The 24,361-nt window shown below is 35.7% G+C and overlaps 1 protein-coding gene across 2 annotated transcripts in view; it reads right to left on the bottom strand.

The window, feature by feature from the left end:
• LOC134530654 (major facilitator superfamily domain-containing protein 6-like) overlaps positions 1-24,361 on the bottom strand; it is a 63,410-nt gene that overhangs the window by 25,283 nt on the left and 13,766 nt on the right. For both annotated transcript variants that reach the window (XM_063365688.1, XM_063365689.1), the window contains 3 exons: positions 23,176-23,328; positions 17,903-18,170; positions 157-344 (listed from right to left, as the gene is read on the bottom strand). In XM_063365688.1, coding sequence (XP_063221758.1) covers positions 157-344; positions 17,903-18,170; positions 23,176-23,328 — 609 coding nt within the window. The remainder of the gene's footprint in view (positions 1-156; positions 345-17,902; positions 18,171-23,175; positions 23,329-24,361) is intronic.

Genomic DNA, 24,361 nt, shown 5'->3' with positions numbered 1-24,361 from the left:
ATCAATCCTCTTCATGCACATAATTATAGATATTAGAGAGGTAATGTATATGAGTATGTAACATAGTTACACTGACCACAAAATATGTAGTCTGATCATAGAGTTCTAAACGAAACAAAACGCAAATGACAAACACAATAATTGAACACAAGTAACCTTAAGCTGCCCAGATGCTAACATGTCGAACAGTAGAAATATGGCGCTCATGTAGAAAATGGGGGAATAGTTTTTTTCCACTTGCAAGCCACTAACTGCATCAACCAATAATCCAGCAATGATCGCCATCAAACCCCAACCTACTGCTCCCCACATGCGCTGGTATCCATATCTGTTACGCTTGTCACCTAGAAAAACAAAAGAAAACTATCTGAACATTACTAGTTATCCTCAATGCCATCACAACTCATTCTTTTAATCAAACAACAGTCAATCAAAACTAGCCCAAAGCACTTTTGACTCACCAACTAAGGTTTTCAGATTAAAATTAAAAAAAATAACAGCTATGCTGAAAGTAATATCCAAAGTTCTAACAAAAATAGTAAATACACCCTTCACCTTCAACTACAGCTGAAACACACATATTAATTTTCACATTATTGAACACCAACTGTTTTCCTTGAAACAAGTCAGTATGTTTTAACGGGTGAGGTGATACAAATAAAAACCGATACTGATACAAAACCTACTCAATATTTTTTGTAAATAATCACAGTGCAAATTTCCAGAAATTTATTATTTTGTAAGTTATAAGTCAGTACCTTAATAAAATTCTCTATTTAAATTATTTTTGTTAATTGACAAAAAAGTATTTTTCTGCATAAAATTTGTGCACATTATACCTCTGACTAATTAACAAATACAACATTCAAGTAGAGCCTTAAGTTACAGGAAAAACTGAGTAAAAAATGTCTACAAAACTATAAACAGGTAAATAGAGCAAATGGGTGACACTTGAATTGATGAAATTGTACTTTCTCATGTGTATCGTTTTTTTAAGTATCGGATCTCCAGAACATTGGGAATGTTGGACAATAAAGATACTAAAACGATTACATCTGTACATCACTAGTTTTAACCTTAAGCAAAGGTGAACATATCTGCAGTTCACTAAACCAGTAGCAGCCAACTCACGGCCCGGGGTCATTTCCATTCCGCAAGGCTTGAGCAGTGGCTCCTAAACCTAACGACTTGGCTGCTAAATAAATTCAAACCAATAAAGATACCAACACATTTTTGCAAAATGTATATTAGTTAATTATAATTTTCCATTTTTATAACTGAGAGCTGTGATTTTACTAATTAGTGCCCAGTTGCTTCTACTTTGTTACATCACAAACCAAAATGGCATAATTTCAGAGGGCACGAACTAAGGGTGGGTGGGTTTGCTGTTGAAGTAAAAAGTCCATAATAAGATACAACCTGTCTCACTTTAATTTTTTGTAACTGGCCCTCCCTGCTCTAAACTATACAGACTTCTATGACAGTACAACTCACTCAGATGATGGTTTTTTAAAGTACATGTTGCTTTATTCTTAAATGAGGGCAAAAAATACACTTGGAAACTTGCTTAGTCATTTGACATTTTACACTGTTGCAGTTTTCAAGCAATACAGTTTTCCCAAATGCCTATGATAACACTCTAGTAGTAAACATTTCAAAAGCAATAAATTGTTGTTAACATGATAAAAATGGCTTTCGAAAGAATATATAATATATGACAATGGGAAAATAACAGAAAAATGTTTACAGAGAAAAGATTATATTGAATAGCAGTTTGTCATGTTTGTGTCAGGTATTTAAACAGATCCTCTTGCCACTCAATGTATGTACTCTACGATTAATACAGACCACTCATTTGTTAAATTCTAAAAAAATAATATGTCAAATAATATAATAGTTTAAAAAATTTTAATGTCCACCAAAAGTATGCACACAATACTAATGATTGATGAGTATGTGACAACACAAGTGACACCTGGAATCACGCATTGTGGGATCTTTACTTACAGACACAATCGCTCCTCCTAACTTAGGGTCCTGGAACTCAATGTCCAGTTTCTTTTTTCACATAATTCACCAAAAAACCATTTATATATTATTATAGCACTTTTTATAGCATTTTTAAAAGTACAACTAACCACCATATGATTAAAAATGACCCTTGTTAAGTATAGATAAAAAAAATCTATTTGGAGTGCTGTGGGATATGTTATGTTATAGGGAATAAGTGAAGGATGATTAAGAGGTTAAGTGTGGCACGACTGACTCAGGTTTTGGTGTACAAGTGCGGCATCGCGCATGTATGGAAAAACGGAATAAACAGGTGCACGTGGAATATAACAAGTGCAGTAAGTAGTTTTCCCACACATACCTATTTTCTTATTTCACAAAATGTCAGTCTGCTACATGTCAATCATATATATATATATATATATATATATATATATATATATATATATATATATATATATATATATATATATATATATATATAGCTTATTGTTATATGTTCTGCTAACATTTGTTAGCTTCTCTTCTCTAGACCAGTGGTTCCTAAAAGGTGTTCCCTGGGGTTCCATAGCAGAGTCACAGGGGTTCCGTTCCATGAGTCAGGACGTATTTCATATTAAGCAGGCAGCCAACGGACATTAAACCTAATTTTAGGGCTATTATAAATCAAACTATGAAAAAATTCATTAATCACATTAGATACATGTAATAAAGGCTTTTAATTCATAATTTATAGTTTATTTTCTAATCAGTAGTGAAAAACAGAATATGTTAACAAATTGTTGGCTGGAAGAGAGGATAAAGGAGAGCATCAAATGATGTGTCAAGATCTATTACATCAACCAATTCAATTATATGAATATTTTAGAATGACACCCACAACATTCAAATATATAATCATGGGTATTGAAGAAAGAATCACAAAACAGTCAAATTTTCGTGAGTGTATTTCGGCAGAAGAGAGAGACTGGCTGTAACTTTAAGGTAAGAAAAACATAATTTCTTGCATAAAATATCAACTTTATTCTTCTTGGAAAAGTACAATATTAAAAATACATAAACTTTTTAAACAATTATTTTAAAAACAAACACTAATTGTAAACGATAGAATTTTACTATAATTTTATTTGAAAGTTAAGGGACATGTTTTGCAATGTTCATAATTAGTTTGAGGACTTGGGTGACATGTCTTTAATCATTTTCCCAACTACGGTTTAATGTACCTCCTTCAGACAATGTGTCACTGCAAGAATGTTCACGCTGAGTTACATTTTCCCTACATTGTTCCTCTTCACAAAAAAAAAAAAACCTGTTGCAGTTTCGTTCAAACCAACATATTTCTATGATCAGGGACTTCCTTAAATATGGGAGTAAACTCATCATGAAGTGATAGTCAGCATCTTCACTGTGAAAGGTGGACTGTTTAATCTGGTTGATTTGCCATTTTTTTCTTCAAGGGCCAACAATTTGTCAAACACGTTGGACTTCTTTGATTTAGGTGCTGCGAATTGTTTTGAAGCTTCTATGATACTCTGATTCCATATTCTCCCTTTGCAAGGTTAATTGGGACTCATTTGAATCTGATTCAGGGAAAGGACTTCAGTTATTTAACAACTATGCTGGGATGAGTTCATAGGGACATTGCTCTCTAATTTCCTCTTCAGAAATTGGCCCTCAAAAATTGCATACTTTTAAATAAGACCATGTTGATTCTTTGAAGGGCCACCTTTACTCCCAGAGCATTTTGTAGGGAGTTTGCTCAGTTCCTTTCGATAAGTATCCCTCAATCCTCACAATTTACTCTTGATTGCCTCTCCTGAAATTAACAAAGAGTTTTACTATAGCATTAGTATTGATGAAATGTTTCCTTAACTAAAGTTATCAAAACAACGTCTAGGTTTTTTTTGTTTTATTAAAAATACTCTAGATTTCCATTTTATTTGTAAACAGCTAAATAGCAACTAAATAGCTTAATCTTTTCATTGTCATTTGTTACAGGTTTTCATCAATTGGGATTTCATTTAGAGCAATGAGCTTCTCCTACAGGATTTATCACTGCGCTATTAGAAGCAATGTTTAAGAAACATGCAAAGTCATGTGGGATATGCCACTGCCTACTGAAGACAAATGGAAAACAATAGCAAATGAATTCTATAGAAAATGGAATTTTCCCAACTGTATTGGCTGCATAGATGGTAAACACATTAGAATCAAATTTCCTCAGAATACAGGATCCCAGCACAACTACAAGGGATATTTTTCAATAGTGTTACAAGGATTAGTTGATGCAAATTACAAATTCATAGCTATTGAAGTCGGTGCTTATGGAAAGCAAAGCGATGGTGGAACTTTTTCAGATTCCAATCCTTATCAACGATTAGAATCTAATACCTTTCATATTCCAAGCAATGAAAATATGCCATCTACCGACATTTCAGTTCCCTTTGTGTTTTTAGGCGACGAGGCCTATCCTTTATGAAACCATATGCAAGACAGAATCTTATTAGGGAGAAACCTATTTTTAATTATAGTTTATCAAAGACTAGACGCATAGAATACGCATTAGGCATTTTAACAGGAAAGTAGAGATGTTTAAAATCCAAATTACAGATTTTCCCCGAAAATGTTGACATCATAGTTAAAATGTGTTTGTTTATTGCATCATAGGAAGGTTTTACTTCACTGGAAAATGTTGTGGCATCTGTGCCCTTGAACAACATATCTGTAGCAAGATGGTATAATCACTAGAGTAAACAAGCCAATGACGTTTGACAAACTTTTACAAATTATTTTGCTAGCCCAATAATAGAAATTAAATTTCAATACAATATATTCTAAGCAATTAGAAGTTAAAACAATTGTAAAGTTTAAAATAATCATTCAAATTCAATGTCTTTCTCAAAATCAATTTTATTTCACTTTATTGCTTATTCCCCGTTTAAATTTGTTTTATTCCTTTTTTCACGTCATAGACTTGCACTACGAAAATCATTTAGGAAACAATTAAATTTCTCATTTATAGATTAAAATATCAACAGAACACATTCAATTGTATTTAAGTTTAAAAAGCTGTCAAGTTTACATGGAAAAAAAAAGGTAAATATGTACCTATGATAACAATAAAAAATATAATAACAATTATACTTACTATTTGTGTTATTTCTCCAGCAATCAAATCCCATTTCTGCCAAGAAAGATCTCTGTTGTGGTAATTTTTTTCGCACGTATCCCATAGACAATTGTATTAAAAAACAAACTAATTAATTTTTCTACATCCATTGTGGAAACATTGATTTTAACAACAGACACGTGGACATCAGAACTATATGCGAAAAATAAAACTGGTTTGAATGACCCACTAGTTCTGACGTGTTTGTGCGTAATCTGCCGAAGCAGTTGCAGGTAAAGTAAACAGTTCCATTTCATTCTCATTGTTTGATTGTTCTGATGAACTCATCAGAACACCCATCCCCTGTAACCGTAGCCTTAGCCACAAGAGAGAGGAAGAGATGTGCGTGCAGGTTAGCAATGCTCTATATGCATCGATGTATCGAAAACATCAATGTTTTCTATTTGATGCATCGAATCCATCCGATGCACCAATTACTTTCAATGTTTAATAATGTATCAATGTATTTCTTTCTATACATCGAAAGAACACACATGTTCTTTTAATGCAGTAGGATTCGTTTTAAACTAAAGAACAGTAATGCCTGAATATTCATTGAAGTTTGTTTAAGTTTGTGTCTGTTGGTGATAAATTAAAACATTAAAAGTAATAGCAACGATTCTATTAGTGTGAATTACGTAACTAATTTGCCAACCAACCCTGAGTGCAGGTGAGTTTATTCAATATTGATTAAAGACCCTATCAGACTATGGAAGTTTCCTTGGAAGGTCTTCCATGGCAGCTGGTGATGATTCTGTGGAAGAAATAGCCGAGCGCTAGCCGTTTTCAAGGAAGTTTTTGTAATCGGCCGTGTTTGAAATTCCGTGGAAATTTTATTCAATCAGAATTAAGTGGTAGTGTGCCCCTAGTGTAAAATTTGTAATTAATTTTGGAGGGATTGAGATGTTTTGATTAATGTTTATGTGCTCAACCATTTTTAATTGTTGTTTGGATGTATTTAAGGTTATTTGAAGTGAATTTTAATTTATCAACTGGCTATAGACCATTGTGCATATACAGAAATAATACGATGTAGACCTTTATTTAGATTATAATTACGCAGAAAATAATTTTTTTAAATTAGGTTTAAACATGATAGCTTTTAAATTAATATACACGCTGTAAAATGTTTTTGTGTCTGTGAGAACTGATAATTTTTTTTCTCATAACTTTACTTTCTACATGAAAAGTGCGAAAATTTTCAATTTTGACACACAGTTTTATATTGTCTTGTCAGTTTACAAGTATAAGGTATTATGTCATTTCTGCATAACCCACATATTTTTTCATACAAAGTATTGTAGTTACAGTTTTCATCGCTTCAGAACTAGTGATAGGTTATATATGCACATTTATTTGTAATAAAGTATACCTATTCCGAGATTGAAATGCACTTCAAATAACTCCAGATACACACCTTTTTTTTTTTGGCTCATTAACAAATACCGTCAGTTGGGGTAACATTGGGGCCAATGTTACCCCAACTGACGGTACTGAATTGGAAAATCTTATCCTTTTTCTCCCCAGGTTCATTCCTGTGTACCTGCAATGAAGGTAGACACAAGATAGTCTTTATCCTTGAAAATAACTCACCAATAAAACCCACTCTTGTTTTATTAAATTATCAATAAAAAAGAATATTATAGTTACTAAAATAATTTTTATTGGTAAGCATCTAGATTATTTACCAGAAACCACTATTCAAGAAATTTACCCAGTCCCCCCCCCCCCCCCGCCACAATTATTGGCCAAGGATTTGTTCTATTAAAAAGTATCAATTTGTTATATGCTATAGTGATTATAAAAAAACAATCTACAAATTCATAACATTGTTTTTGCATTAACAAACACAATCCACACAAAATTAATTTTTAATATAGAACACAAAAATGGAAATAGAGATTGAGTTTAAAATGCAGAAAAGATAAGCTAATAAAAGTCTTTTAAATGGTCGAGTGTACAAAAATACCTAAATCAGTGACCGTACTTTTTTTTTGTAAATAATAGTTTTTGTATGAAAAAATGTACTTTTTTTTCCCACAATAAAGGTTCACCTGTTTCTTGAAGATGCTATAAGAGTGTGTGTGATAGTTTCTTCCACAGAAACATCCATACTAGCTGCCATTGAGGCCTGGCTAACAGTTTTGTTAGAAGCTTCTACCAAAGCCTGTACGAAACCTTCCATCGTGTGATACAGGCTTTATAGCAAGGGTATTGTGTTCTGTGATAAAAAATATTGACAGTTCTATTTTTTGTAGGTTAGGTAGTATTTTTGTATTTATTTTGTCTAAATTTTACACAAGTAACGTTAATTATGTTATTTTGAACATTATTAGAATGATTCAGTTAATGCAAGAGATGTATTTCAAAACTTTTAACTTACTTTGTTATTGTTCATTGTGATATCCATTGATAGTGATGGAACACATATCTCTGACTTCAAATTGATATTGAAATCTCAACTCGATTTTGTTAAAACAGTACAGTAAAACCTTTTTGTTGCGACCCCATTTATTGCGACCCCATTTATCGCAACCACCTCTCTATTACAACCCGATTTCGAGGAACCGTGAAAAAAGTGCCGAAAATCCGAAAAAAATCGGACAGAAAATAAGTTTCTTGTGGTGAGTAGCGTGTTACTGCGTTTCTCTTGCCGAGTGCTGTACTGCCGTAGGCAGCGCATATCTAAAAATAGATACCACTTCCTGTCGACCACTGTCAGCGCTTAACAACCCCCATTCCACGTCCCTTTGCCGGCAGGGTGCAGATAAAGGTTTTTGTGGCAACGTGTTTACGTTTAGTTTTTTGCGAGTGTCTAGTGTGGTACGCAGTTAAGGCAAAGCTACCTGCTGGATTTCTTTTGATTTTGATTACTATCGGTTGGCAATACACAGCGACCGACTGGATGCACGCCCGCCTCGACTTGTTTTAACTGCCGCAGCGATGTTTATTTTGACAGCTCAAGCAATTATCTTTTCCCGTGGGTTGATAGAAAAAGGTCGCTTCACCCAGCATAAAAAAAAAGGCTACGCCACTTATTCCCCACGCCCACGCAGGAAACACACTGGCTGCCATCTGTCTCCCTCGCATTTATCTTTCTTCTAATATTCCACGTCTCACCTCTCGCGCGAGCAATAACGAAGCGACCACGCATTTGGCCGTTTTATGCTTTGTTTGGTGACAAAAGCTTGATTTTATTCAGTATATTCCTTTTCATAGGACCCTTGCTATTAAAATACATTTATATTTAAGTTTGAAAGCTTGTAAATTCCTTGCCAGAGATGACTGAACTCGAACTTGGTGTGAAAAGTGACATATTTTGACCCCTCCCTCACCGCTTTAATACACCATTCATAATAGCCCAATTTTACAGGAGAAGGGAGGGTGAAATGAGCATTTTCTCACTGAAGGTTTTTCAAAGGAAGCAAAGTTGGGGTGTTATAAGGGAGGACACTAGATGGTTTGTGTGTCTGGGAGGGATGAGCTAGCCTTGAAGAATGTGAACGAGGGGTGGGAGGGGTGAGCTTCGCAAAAGGACATTTCACTAAAAAGGAGGACAATAAATAAAAAAAAAAAGCCATGAATTAATTACAATGGAGTTTGATATTTTACAATGTTTTGGCATTTAATATAGTTTCAGTATAAAGAATCAAACAAACTACGCATATACAGCATATTAAAAACACGTGCTTCTGCATGTGCTGCTACCTGTCAAGCTGTCATAGAACTACTGACTAGTGGGGTGACACTGCGGACAGCGCATTAGCGTGCACCGCGCGCTTTACTCAGAGTTTAACCATTGAATATATATAACTTACATTATATATATTCAATGGTGTAACTGCAGGAATGATCTCACTTTATAAAAAAAGCCGGACATTTTGGAGCATTAAGGAAAATCCGGCCGGACGCAAAAAAATATATAAAAAGGAGGACATGTCCTCCTTTTGCCGGACGTCTGGTAACCCTAGTCGCGGGGGCCCTTAAATTTTTTTTTATTTTACCAGAAATGGACTATACAAACCTGACTTTTGTCGCACGCAGTTTGGAGAAGGGGAGGAAGGATGTTGAGTTTCACATGCCAAAGGACGATGAGGGAGGAGGGGGAGATAGACACGATGGTTTGAATGCCTGGGAGGGATGAACCTTGAAATCTGGAAAAGGGTAGGCCGTATTACGTCGTGCATCCGCCGCCTGTGCTGCCGCCAGCCTGTATAGACGAGATTCCCGCGCTCCCACTTACGTTGCACAAGCTTCTGCTGCCGTATTTTTAAGCAGAATGTCCGATTTTTTTTCTCTTCTTATACGAACATTAGTACGATTATTATAAACCTACACAAAATATGTGCTGCGTGTTAAATATAATTACTTTTTATAACCTTTTATTGTGAGTTTTACCATTTTTTCCACAATTATTTTTGTTTTGGTGCCAAAATATCAGATTTTTTGACGGTTCCTGAGAATGTATTCGTAAAATCACTGCTTCGTTAAATCCGAGGTTCGTGACATCGGGGTTCTAGTGTATTTAACTACGGCAAGCAGAAAACGTACATGTAAACTAACCAGTAAAAATAAACACTGTTTTGACATACTTTCTTTAGAGGTGGCCTGTAGGGCGACGGACTTGTCATGAAGGTTGAAGTGGGTTTAAAGCAAAGCCGTCTAGCATTGTGAGTGACAGCATCCTGCCATTGTACGGCTGGTTTCTTAGCGAGTAGCGGTTTGGAAAGGGGGGGGGGGGGGGGGAAAGGTTTGAAATAAACTGAAAATTTCAGAAAACATCTATTACGACCCCCCCTTTATTACGACCCTATTCCTGGGAACCGTGAGGGGTCGTTTCAGAGAGGTTTGACTGTATATTAATTACCAACTGTAATTTTTGTTTCAGGATTATTTTATTATTCCACCTAATAAAAAAGTAGTCTAAAATTATTATGAGAAAATTGATGATGAAACTGCTAAGTGGTAACTATGCCAAAAAACTATTTGAATGGCTGGAGACATTACAAATTTAATGAGGCATATAAAGAACGTCCACAAAGAGCTACTGACTTAGAATTTAAAAAAGTAATAATATGCAGATAAAGTTAGATTAAGATATATGAAGCCTAAGTACTTCAACAAAATAGATAGAGGCAATTATTGATTGTGCCAGCACCAGCACCCTAAATCCAAAGCCATCAAAATCAAATGCAGCACCAACACCTCCAGCAGACCCAACTATGGACATTGATTGCAACGCAGTTATCTTTAAAGCCTATAAAGGCTCAGCAGTCAATAAAAAAATAGTTTCGAAGAAATTTACTTACATACTTCTGTTACAGGTGACAAGACAAGAAAAATTAACAATGCTGTATAGTACATGTATTGTAAGGACAATCAGCCTTTTTATGTGGTAGAGAGGAAAGACTTTAAAAATTTGCTTAAATTTATTGCTCCTCATTATAAAATACCCAACAGATGTACTATGACACAGTGGTTTGACGACAAGTATGACGTCCTATCAACATTAATGAAATCAAAACTCTCCTATGTTGAATATCTCACATTAACTACCTTCTTGGATGTCGCGGCACATTTTGGTCTAGGCAATGCGTTCAAATCAGTGAAAATGGGAGTTTATCAACTCAATGAGAAACATACATCAAAATACATATATAGCACAAATGCTCCTAAAACTTGCAACGATTGGGGATTTGACACAGACAAAGTCTCTGCAGTTGTTACTGATAACGCTGCGAATATGGTGAAAGCTATGGAATAGTCAATGGAATAGTCTCAAGGTTTTCTAGCTTGTTGATGGCATACAGCATCATTGCAGCAATATACTGATTTCTGTTCTGGCCTCCTGCTGTGTCAGAGTACGTGACAATGTGGGTAATTGTGTCAGGCAACTGCTTTAAGTATAAAAGAATTGATGAACCAATTTCAGATGCACCTTTCATTCCAGTGGTCTCGTCCCACAAATAGCAATATCCATTCTTGTCTGAATCATAAATTGTGAAATTATAAACATTTAACTAGCATCTGTAATATATTTGAGAGTCTCCAGCAAATGGTATGGAAAGTACTGCCTGCAAATCAAATGTTATGGTCATTTGAGATTTTTCACAAACTCCTTTTTTCATATCTTCTTTTATTATCATTGCTTCAGATTTTCTCCTGAAATGATTCTGAAATTCTTCTTCCAATTCTGTCTGTGGCTTCATAATATTGTTTGCATTTGGTACAGCGATCTTTTTTTGGAGTGTATGTCGACAATGGTGGATCATAGGACCTGAATATAGCTCTGAAAACACTTTCACTCACTGGAATTATATTTTCTCTTGAACAGTACTCATTGCAGTACAATCGATAGAGTTCTGCGACATTTAATTCCGGAGAGGGATACAATTTTTTGGAATATTTTCTACAATAATGGGACTCCATTCTCGGAAATCTGTCAATGTGCTTCTTTACATGCCTGACCCTATCTTCTGAAGTTGCATTTGGAGCAGGCCTTCCAATGTGACCATCTGTCCCTACATAGATGCCACTGCTGGAACGATGTTTCAGGGCCAAATCAATTATTTGAAAACTTATCTGAAGTACAGAACAGAAGAACTTCAAACAAACTCTCGATTTCTCACCTGAAACACAGGGCATTGAATAGAACCGAGATTTATTCTTCACTCTACCACTGTCTGCTTTTCTTTTCCTGTGTCGTTTGACATTTTCTTCTGTGACTAAAGATGAAATGAAACCTTTTTGCCGCCCTGAATCACCAAGGTCCCAATATTCTTCAAATAGTGCTTTTTGCAGTTCTTGTGGTATTTGCTTTGCACACTGATATCTACAGCTAAAATTAACTATGGGCTGAAAAACATTCTCGTTTATTATTTTTCCTGTTCTGCTTGTGTATGTCTTGCCACTCATGCATTGTTTTTTTCTTATATTTCTTTGCCATGAATCTGGATCAGCTTTTCTTTTTCTTTTACGATGGATGTTATCCTTTTGCTGCGCCTCCGGCTTATCTGTCTCTTCCTCCAAACCTTTGGCCAAATCTTCATTGTTGTATATATTTGGTAGTTCATTGGATTCATGTGAAGCATCTTGTGTATCTTGTGTTAATTAGATTTTCCATATCGAAGGCTCTTGAGAAATATTTATGTTTCCATTGACATTCTCATTTGTTACTGGGACTAAATTCTGAATGTACAAATTTGTTTCTTAACTGTTGTGAGAAATTATTGTCATCTTGAGTAACAATGTATTCTCCTCCTTCAATTATCTCACATTGTGAGATGTTAATGGCATTCAAGGTTAGTATTTCATCAGCGTTTTCAGCAACATATGTTGAAGCTAGTAGATCACAACACACTACATTAGGCTGTACATTTTTTATAATCACAGTACTCTGTTCTTTGTTAGAAACACTCTTTACCAAACAGTCATCTACAGGCAGCAATATAACATTTGCATCGTTTAATTCAAGTCTACATCCCAGAGTCTCTAAGGTGTCAGATTTTGAAGAAACTACAACATCTGAATTTTGTGTACATTGATACACAGTTGACATACCTGTATCATAACACAAATTCTCACTTTGCATGGTGGCTGGAGAAACAATACCTTCCTCATCAATATTTTGATGTGAAGAAGTGTCTAAATCATTTTTCTGTGTCCCTTTGGCCACAACCATCAACACCATTTTCTTGGCACAATTCATAATGGATAAATAACACGTTAAAATAACATACCTAAAGACTTATGGAGCACGCAATAATAAACTGTCAGTTGTCACTAAAAACCAACAGCATTTCCCTCTCACTTTACAATAAACAGATCAAAGATAACAGCAATCACAGGTATCTTAAAATCTAGATTGTTGCACTCAGAGTGCACAGATATTGCAAGTCCGGACATGCAACATCAGTGCAAATTAATTCCAGGCAAGGAAGACTAGAGACAGGAGTTATGACAGCACAGATATTGTATGTCTGGATATACAATATCTGTGCTCTTGAGGTACGAAAAGACTGCTTTTGAAACTGGAGTATTGCCAGCACAAGTATTGCATGTTCATGCTATGGTGGACATACAATGTTTATGCCTATTGGAAAATGGCTCAGTGTTAAAATATAGCTCAAAATGTTGACATACAACATGTGTGCATATAAATAATGAATAAGTATGGACATACTTTTTTTTTTTCCCCAGGTCCTTTTTTAATACTTTATTATTGTTTTCGACTTACAATATTTGTGCAGGAAGTAGCTATTAACTTGAACTTTCATATGAAAGCATAACCTCAATTTCCAAAAAAAGTGGACATACAATGTCTGTGCTTTAAGCCATCGATATTCCCTGTTTTGCTCACACGTTTAATTTAGTTGAACAATTATCAAAATTCCTGAATTGGAAAAAAATATTGTCAAAAATAAAGATGATTGTTACTTTCTTTAAACAAAGCTGTGTGGCAAGCGATGATTTGAGAAAGTAAGTGAACGCTGAATCAAAGTTGATACAGAATGTGCCAACACGTTGGAACAGCACATATTATATCATCATAAGATTTTTGGAGCTCAAAAATGCTGTGAGTGATATATTGATGTGCCATAAAGCAGCACCTCCAATGTTGACTGGTGCATAATTAAATATAGCGTCATCTCTTCATAACATACTACGTTCACTTGAAGCTGCAACTAAAGAAATAGTGTACCAGTAGTAAAGTAATCCCTTTAGTGCACTTAATTATTTCAAAACTCGAATCCCAATCCCCTGTGATTGATGAACCATTAGTGATGGAAGTACATACTCTCATATTGAAAGAAATAAGCAAACAGACAGGTGCTATCGAACATGTGTGCAAATGCCGTTCAAAAGATCAAAGATATGATAAAGAGGGACCTCGTGGAAGAAAATCTGTCTGATTAGAATAATTGGGACAAAACATCTGAAGAGTTCAGTCTTTAAAGCGATCATCAGAAATTAGTTCATCGAAACTGGAAATTAAACAAGACCGAATAAAGTGTTTCTGATGAGCTGTCTGTCTACTTGAGGACCCCGGTTGGCCGGCTTAATGAACAGCCATTATAAATATGATCTGATTATAAAAAACACTTTCCAAAATTATACAAAGTAGCTTATAAATATTTAACTTTGGTACCATCAGAAAGACTTTTTTCGAAAGCTTCACAAGTTTTGAATCAACAACGTAACAGAATACAAGGAAAACTGGTCAATAAAATTCTATTTATGCAAAGTTTAGAGAAAACATACTGGACTTTTTAATTTATAATTAGATAAGAATCCAAATAGTGCCCCTCTTTCAGTGAGTATTCTGTTTATCATACTTCAGAATTCAATTGAAAAATCAAAAAATCTAGAAACTTCCTTTGTAAAAGAAGACTGATTAAAAATTATTTAAAATAAATGTTTAATTTTTCTACTATGCTAATATTTATAATATATTTATATATTATTTATTTATTTCACTGTTTTATTCAATGTATAAAAAACATTAATGTTTTTATTTGATACATCGGAAAACATCGATGCCCCGTATCGATGTATCAAATCTATGTATTTTCATCATGCACATACCTAGCACAGGTCTGACTATGCTATCGGCTGTTGTACAAACATCAGCTATGGCAAGTTAAGTTGTGGCTATGGAGTGTAAAGGACCAAATGTTTTTACGTCTGCACGTATTTCGCAGTGCTATACCGTTGTCGCCCGACCGTCGTCAGACCGGGCCGTCATGAACTCAGTCTAGCCAGTGGCAAAGAACTCACACAAACACAAGCAACATCTGCCCATTTGTCTGCTGGTAACTGTACGTGCGTAAGCACCTGGAGTTGGAATCATAGTGGAATCATGACTTCCAAGTGAGAGCATAATGCATCGTGTTCAAGTATTTGAGATAAAACTAGAAGTATTACGGAGTGCAGAATGTCATGAAGGCCATACTTATTTTGGTCGCACTTTAGTTTTAAGCAAGCCAACAGTGTACACAATTATACGAAATAAGGACTCTATCAAACGTTTATATAATATAAATCTGATGCTGAAATTAACAGACGATTCACATGGAAAAGGTTGTAAAATGAATGGTGCAATGAAAAAAAAAATCACTGGTCTGACAGGATTGATGTAAACCAAGCACTTTAATTTTTGAAAAATTAAAATGTAAATATCCGGACAGCAATATTGGTTTCACAGCCAGAAAAGGATGGTTTGGAAAGTTCGTGGAAAGGAAAGAAACGTAAGTTGAAGGTCAGGCCCGGGCAGATAAGTCAACCAGCCGACTGATGATAACTATCTCCTTTTACGCGGTGTCATATTTGTCATACAAAGTATTCTATGATAGGCTTATAAAGATAAATGGTGTGAAATATTTATTATTGAGTGTTATTCTACGCAAAGAATATTTCCCTACATATTTTGGAACACTTAGGACCGGTCTTACCATCCCTTGGCAAGGTCCGGGTAAAATTTATCTCCTTGGCAAATGACAAAATGCGTCTTACCACCTATGAGTAGGCGTACCCGGAAGATAAATAATTGTCGATTTTACCGGGAGGTTGAAGCTCTGGGTAAATCACTACCCGGCAGATAACTTTATAATCTGTGCGCCACATCGTGGCGCGTTAATTGCAATGTGTTGAATTGTGTTCAATTGCCAAAACATGGTGCATGGACTGTAATTTTCTTCCCTCGTTTATCTAAATGGCCAAAGCAGGGTTCGTCGATGTCGTCAATAATGTTGGTGAGATTTTTGGAGACGATGACAACGATGAAGAGATCATTGAAGTAATCAATGCTTTAGCAAGAGGTCCACGTATTTTTAGAGAAAGACCAGACCATTTGAACCAATGGAACGATAAAGAGTTTTTAGCGAGATTCAGGCTAAGTAAAGATACAGTTCTGCACTTGGAAGAGCTTGAACCACTGATTAGATCGCGAACAGACAGGTGATTGGTTTTACCAAAAAATGCATTTGTTTTTACATTACAATTGTATGCTTATGCTATACTGCGGCGAGCCAGGGGGGGGGGGGGGGGTTTAGGGGTTCAACCCCCCCCCCCCCCCCCCCCTTAGCGCCAAATATTTAATTAATTTCTTATACAACACTCAAACAAATTTCATTTTAAAATTAATAACATTTTTACCATTACAATATTTAAATTTAAGAACCGAAAACTGCTAAAATAGCACTATTTTACACCTTAAAATCCTAATTTTCCCGGGGGAGGACCCCCCGGACCACCCGCTTTAATACGGGGGGGCCATGCTTCTTAACACCCCCCATACACAAATCCTGGCTACGCCACTGATGCTATATATTCTGTAAAGTTGAATGAAACTGATAGGTTTATAGGTTATATCGGACCATAACATGTGCATTATGTTTAAGTTGTCAACATCGCTTCAATAAAATATTCCTGCTTTTATTTTGTAAATTACATTCAGAATGTGCTTTATTTTGGCTGTTCTGAATTTTCAAAGTGCATTTTTGTATTCCTACCCCAGTGTCCTAACCTACATGTAAACAACAGTTTGTCATCTTGTTGCTTTTATTTCCCCCAGAAATCATGCAGTCTCGCCACTGAACAAACTGTTGCTGACACTGCGGTTTTATGCCCTGGGAACAATGCTATCCAGTGTTGGAGATTTTGTAGGTGTCAGTAAAGCAACAGCTTGTAGAATAATTAAACAAGTGACATTTGGAATTGCTTCATTGAGACCTGCATACATTAGGATGCAATCGACTGAGCAAGAAATAAGAAATGCTCAGACAAATTTCTACGAAATGGCCCAGTTTCCAAAAGTAATTGGTACTATTGACTGCACACATGTAAAACTTAAGTCCCCAGGTGGGTATATTTTAAAAGTCATGTTTCATCACTATAAAAGGGCATAAGTTTGCGTATACATGAGCTTCAGATTTTTGTATGTTTTGCTGCCCCTCTTTGTTGCACTTGGTAAACAGAAACTATGGCCACAGTGTGAATTACAGCTGTAGCCTTATTTGACAAGAATTGTTTTAAAGAGAAAGGAAATTCTAATTAAAACTACCGTAACCTCTTCTCCTTGACAAGTGTTTATTTATATTCCAAAATTACCGGGCGAATTTTCATCACAATGTAAATACACTAAGCCTTCGGTACTCTAATGTTTAGCAAGATAAAATAAAAATCTGAGGGCCAATCACAATAATCGTTTCTTCAATATCTCTGTCAAAAATATACCAACCTAACACACATCCTCGCTATCCACAGGGCAAGTTCCAGATAGCTACACTGAGGTGTAAATGGGATGGTAAGACAGGACCATTGGGTAAAGGGTCCGGGTAGCTTATCCGCAGGGTAGCTACCTGGAAGTTTGTCCAGAGGATGGTAAGACCGGCCCTAAGTAAATTAGCCTTGCTATTTATGGAGACCAATGCTTCAGAATACGTGATTTTGGATAAAACAAACTTTTTAGGAACATATTAGTCGTGCTAAAGTGAGGGATTGGTGTATCATTACTGGAAAGATAAACTTAAATGTAGTAGTTTTAAAAATGATTTCTAAAATATTATGCAAGGTTTTAGCTCCAATTTCAGTACCAGCATTGTCGCAGGGTCATAATCAGGAGGTTCATTCCTAATAGAAAGTTCAATTAATGAATGTGGTAATGAAAATTACACATTATTCACAACCTTTATTACAAAATATGTAATATTTTTCAGAACTCACCTAAAATGCTGAAGCAAATAGCATCGCCAACACTCGTGACAGAGGCTATGGCAATCATGGAGACACTCAGGACTACTAAGAGGGCCCAGAACTGGGGCAATGCCAGCATGGAACTGCCGAGAGCAGCATCTGCGATGATATCATTCACCAACATGCTGCTGCAATGGACAGTGCAGGGAATAGACGTCAGGTTACTGCAATACGGTGTGTGCTCGGTACTGTCATCAAACACTACTTTGTTGACGCGGAAGAAAAGGCAATTTTTAACCTGTGCAACACAAACATGTTTCATATACTTCCTACTCACGATTTATGTAATAAAATCCAAACAGCAGTTACCATTAACAACACATTCATATTTTCTGGAAGTCTATAAATTATAACCACATGCTGTAAAATACAGTACAGTTGGTTCACCTTTGTTAAAATGTTTTTGGAAACCTTGCTTCCAAATAACTTGAAGTATCCCGCCACCAGAAGGAAAATTCAAATTTCTTATGGACCTAGTGACTAGTTTGCAAGCATTGATCAAGTGGGACTGTCAAATAGTCACAAACACAAAATATGTTACTTTATGACTAAAACTTACTGTTTGTGAAGGAAAATAAAACTACTTTAGTAGCCAGCCACCCTTAACATAGCAATTTCAATAAGATACTGTATTTACCCAAAACTAAGGCCATGATGTTTACCAAAACAACAAAAATTAAAGTGGGGGGGGGGGGGGGGGGGGGGGGTTCATATCATAATCACAAACTTTCATCCTGCCATGGAAGAATGCGATATCTTAGCTCAGAAATTAGACTATCTGCCTAGGAGGGAGGGTCAGCAGGAATGACAGATGGGACAGGATAACACTTTGGAATGCCGTGAAAGGGAAGGGGAGACAGTTCAAACTGAGTCTGTTGCTGGGTTCCTTTCACTTCCTCTGCTTGTCACTGTGGTTGCTACCTCCTCCCCTCCTTTCTACCCCTCCCAGACGACCACTGGAATTCCCAGTATTCTTTCTGAATTATGGCTTTTATATTCCAGACACATAATTCAATTATTTTTTAAATTGCCGCTTGCAGTTTCAAAAAAGGCCATGTAATTCACTCTACTAACGAAAAGGCATCACAAAATCTCTAGTAAATATTCTATAAATTTACTAATTTCAATAATTTTTAATTTCTAGGTGTTTGAAATGTAATTTCGACTCCATTAAGTATTTGTAATAAACTGACAGTCAAAAAGCTTGGGTTCACATTGTATTCAAAATCACATTATTTTCGGGTAAATATACATATTTAAGTTGTTTGCGAACTTTTTTTTTTGTGATTTGCTGTCAGCCTGACATTTTTTTCATTTGATTATGTTAGATTGCGAGCAGTGACTTTTTTTAAAGGTTGATTTTGAAATTGTTCAAATAAGCTAGAATGAGCTTGGGATGTGCCTGTCAACATACAATTTACAGACTTTCTATGTGCAAACACAGTTTTACAAGTTCAGTAGTATTATCACTGGCATGCCTCATAAGTAGATATGAAAGTATTGCATTTAACACTTCACTATTTAGCATACTATTATTCTCATACAAAAGGAGTAAAAGAAAATTTTCTACATAGAATCAATGTTGGAATGAATAAAATACTAAAATTACAATAAAATTATAATACACACACAACAAACAATATAAATAGTCTGAGTTAGCACAGAACACACTTCCGCAGTTTCTTTTTTCAGTCCGGGCAGTCTGTGACTATCAAGCTATATTTGTTTTATATCTCTCTCTCTCTCTCTCTCTCTCTCTCTCTCTCTCTCTCTCTCTCTCTCTCTCTCTCTCTCTCTCTCTCTCTCTGTGTGTGTGTGTGTGTGTGTGTCTCTCTCTTTCAGCATCTACACACTAAGCCCACACACTTCAGTTCTGCATCAGCAAGCTTACTATGCTTCTTCAACTTCAGAGCAACGAGCATTTGAAGACCAATTTCACAGTTGCTTTTGATGCTGATAACTAGGTGTAAGTGAAAGTTTTGATAACTGTCAACAAAGTCATCTTCGCATATAATTTTTTTTTAAAAAGTAACTACTTCTACATCTCTCATAATTTGGCACTGAACTTCAGATTTTTGCCTGCCATTGCTGGATCAAATAAAGCACTCACGGCTGCCATGTACAAATCATTACTTATTAAGATATTTGACATGCTCACCGACAGTTGTGACACTTTTATGGTGGGCACGAAAAAACTAAATACAAAAGACAAAAACTACAAATACCAAATGTACAAATACACGAGAGATATAGTCACTGCATGTGGCCCGGCAACGCAGGCAAGCCTGCACTATGTAAAGGTGGGCACCACCTACAGGAAGCATCCGTGCAGGTAGGCACCACACGCAAGCAGTTACAAACCAACCAGCCAGCACCTCACACAAGCAGGGAACACATGATGGCACAAAACAAGGAGTTATATAATAAAACATATACAACAAATACAAATACAATCATAGGTATTATGTAACTACAAAATAACAAAAAAAAACATAAACTGAATTAGTTATGTATACATATGATTATATATTAAGATTAAGCATAACTGTAATAGCATAACAATGATAAAAAAAACCTAAGAATAATAAAGTTAATGTACGGAAAATGATAAAACTTTTAATGCATACAAGTTGGTTTAAAGAAGTTCACATACTTATTAAAATGCGTAATGAGTCTATAGATAATGTCAGAGTTATTAAGAGCCTAACTTAATGCCTACATGCCTACATGTTCGATAAATTGATCTTGTTATGAACTATGATGTTTTATTTGTGTATTTTAACATAATAATGTACCAAACTAAAGTGTGTGTTCCAAAGAAAATGATAAAATCAATTTCTACAATTAGCTCTGAGGACTATAACACTAAGTTTCACATCCTCAGAATGGGCACCGTGTATTAAAGAAACATGAAAAATTATCTCAAATAATTCATGTGTGACATTAATAATTACATATTTTTAGTGTTATTTCGTGAACAACGTAAATCACATTCAATGGATCACAAAGGGAATTCTAACAGAAAATACAATGTACTAAGTTGTAAATAGATACAGCTTATGTCAAAAATAATAATGATTCCCAGCTTTGCACGATTCTATCAGTACCAAAATACAATCACAAATAGATAATTCTTCAATTGTTAATCTCATCATAAAACATAAAAGACAAAATTTAAGCCTAACATGAATACAACATTTCCATTCTCAATCTCCAAATCACGTCATCAAGAAAAACTAAAATTATCCCACATTTGCATAAATCTGCAACGTAATAAAAAAAATTTGACACTTCACTTTGTTTAGTAATTCATAACAGATTACCAACAAAAAAAAAATCGCAACAATAAAATTTATTGGCTATGGTTAACGTAGGATAAATTCGAAAAACAATCAATATTGTCACGCTGTAAAATTTTACATGAAGAGTTTATTGAACTTGGTTTTGCGCAAGTGGTGCTTTGTGAGTCCGCTTGAGTGCCTGACGCTGGCTTGCGACACTCAGTTGTTTTTTTTCTTCTCGACGCCGTAGATTGCTAACACTCTCTGTTTTTCTGGGACAGTGGCGTGATTCGCCGCCTGAGGGCCTGGCCAGCTATGCGGGCGGTTTCGACATCGTGGCCTGGAATCTCCGGGAGCGTTGGCCGCCCTGGTTGGTTTCGCTGCGTAGTTGTTTTCACGCAGGTGCACGCCTGAACGCGCCCGTGTTGGTGTCGCAATCTGGCGGAAGAAATGCGAGTCTGGCATGACCGGTGGAGAGGGGATAGCGTCGGTTGGCGGCATGGCGGTTGTGTTGTGAAATCGGGCCGGGTTTTTTGCTTTCGCATGGTGTGTTCTCGAGGTGATGACGATGTGAGGGGGAATTAATAAATGGGCCACCCTGGGTGCGCCCGGGGTGGTTCTTCTCGGTGAGGTATTTGAGGACTGTCGGAGCCCCCCTGGCTGGTAGCTGCGTGCTGCCGTTCAAAGGTGTTGTAAGTAATGGCGAACCCGTAATTCTCCTTCACCTCGTGTAAAGCATGTAGGCGTATTTCAAATCGTGTTAGAATGGCTTAATTTTTTAATTCTTTCCAGGAGTACAGGCAGTTTGGAATCCAGTAATGTTAAATGTCTTTCGTTAATTTAGCCTAGGGATGGGTCGAGGTGTTTGTAAACATTACTCATTTCATTTTAAAAGTTAATACTCATGCTAAGAGGATAAATTATTGTTTATTTATTTCAAAGGAGTATTTATTTATGTGTTGGTCATAGTTTACCAGAAATAAACCTAAAACGATGTGGGATGAATAATACTTTTTTTCAGTGAACACCCTACACCCCCTGTTCCAAGGAGGTTAGACATCCCTGTACCAGCTCTACTTCCCCACCCCCCTTTTCCAATGTTCTTGAATTTTTAAGATTTTTAAGATGTTATTTTATTATTTTTATTTCGAGTGACATTTTGCAGAATTTGACGGAGTCCGAGGGGCTTCCGCCACAATATTGTTGTCTAAATCATGAACCCAAACTAGCAATGTTTTAACATCTAACTGTAATCTCCATGAATAACTCCAATTCAGCAATTCGGATAACTTCTTCATGCAAAATAACATTTAACTATCTAACAGTCAATCTCAATTACTACAATATTACAATACTTGATTAACAACATACAAAAATTAATTCTATGAATCTACTGAATCCCCACCTGAAGATAACAACTCATAGCAATTATTACATGTGCAACATTTACCATCATTCGTATTCCTATATTACCCTATTACAAACTTCATGGTTTTTTTTTAGACGAATATGAGTCCATAACATTAGAATCGTAATGGGAAAGTATAATTTTTTATAATTAATTATTAAGATTAATTAAACCCAAACTAATATGTTCTGAACAAAATGATACCCAAGTCTGTAACTATAATCAATGCGTAAGTCCAAATTAGAAGAAAAGACAAGATCATGATTCAGCCCCAGCCATTAACAAGGCAATTTTTAGTTTCTACAAGAAAACTTTATATCTTAAGAATAAGTTTCCTGCTCATAAAAAAATAGTGTTTTAACTACACTGCTGATAGGAACCTGTCGTGAGACTATAATCAAGTTTCAAGCCTACACAGCTGAAAAAAAAATCTCAAATTTACTACATGAAGCTAATAACCTTGATATATTTGTTTATTTATTTGAATTATGCCTAACAGTTAGAAACTTAGGGGTAGGCACAACATGTACAAAAGGATATAGTTGTTATTTTACCTGCACTGAGTGCTCCATTAACAGAAATGACTGAAAGTTAACATCTAGAGATGTGTTTGGATCCAGGTGAATGACAGGATCACAAAACTGGGGAGTCCTCCACTGTGCACACATCTCGCCCATAAATTGTGCATTGTCCACTACACACACCGTCTGCAAAATGAGAAATAACATACTGCTAATAGTTAAAATAATAATTAACAAATGCATGTGTAAGTGAAATTGAGAACAGAGCATCACTAGTAAGGGGCAGACTTTGCAACACTTGGAATATTTCAAATATATATTTTTTTTAATTCCTTCAGAATATTTTTATTGATTAGTCACACAAATCAAAAAATTCCTTGAATGATGAATTTTATGTGGTGTATGGCTGAAACTTAAAGGTAGCAAAGAATATTACAGGAAGCATCAATGTTGTATGTTAGTGTGTCTATTATTGCTTCAGATGCCAAAACATTTTTTTAAAAACAGTTAATTATGGTAACTGGGGTGAACAAGCTATTAGACACAGCTCAATTATTTTAGTGAAATGTATTTTTTTAAGCAAATAATTATTAAAAACCTTTTTTAAATTAATATTCAATGGTTAAGAGATAATGATGTTTTGGATTAGATCAAAATCTGGTAGATCTTAAAGCCCCCACACACAATCAGTTCAGCTCCCAGTTCAGACCGAACAGTCTGAACTGACTGTTTGGATTGAATTGAGGCCCTGTGTACACACAATCAGCCCAGGTGCTCAGTTTGGACCAAAATGGTCCGAAATGAAAGTTTGGACTGAACTTATGCCTTCCCCCACAGAAGATCAGCCTTGTGGTTGCTGTTGCTGTTGGATGTATTGTTTCATAACATAATATGGAAGAAAATTTGCAAGCTGCAATTGCATTTGAACTTTTAGACACAAGGAAAAAAAAACACAAGAATAAACAAAGACGTCTGCCACTACACTCAGCAACGGACTGATTGTTTGGACTGGTGAGACACTGTTCCAACACACTGTAGTTTGGATGGAGGATTCTCGAGCCACAGTCTGATCTGATGGGAAGCCATCAGTTCATCAGTCCATCAGTTCCAACTGATCAGTCCACCACCCTTGCTCACACACGACAGTTCAGACTGTGCAGTTCCGACTGATAGGTCCGAACTGTCAGTTCAGACTGATCGTGTGTAGGAGCCATTAAAT

The sequence above is a fragment of the Bacillus rossius genome, chromosome 3 (assembly GCF_032445375.1).
Source record: "Bacillus rossius redtenbacheri isolate Brsri chromosome 3, Brsri_v3, whole genome shotgun sequence".
Taxonomy (NCBI): Eukaryota; Metazoa; Arthropoda; class Insecta; order Phasmatodea; family Bacillidae; genus Bacillus; species Bacillus rossius.
This window is presented reverse-complemented; position numbering and strand designations above follow the sequence as displayed.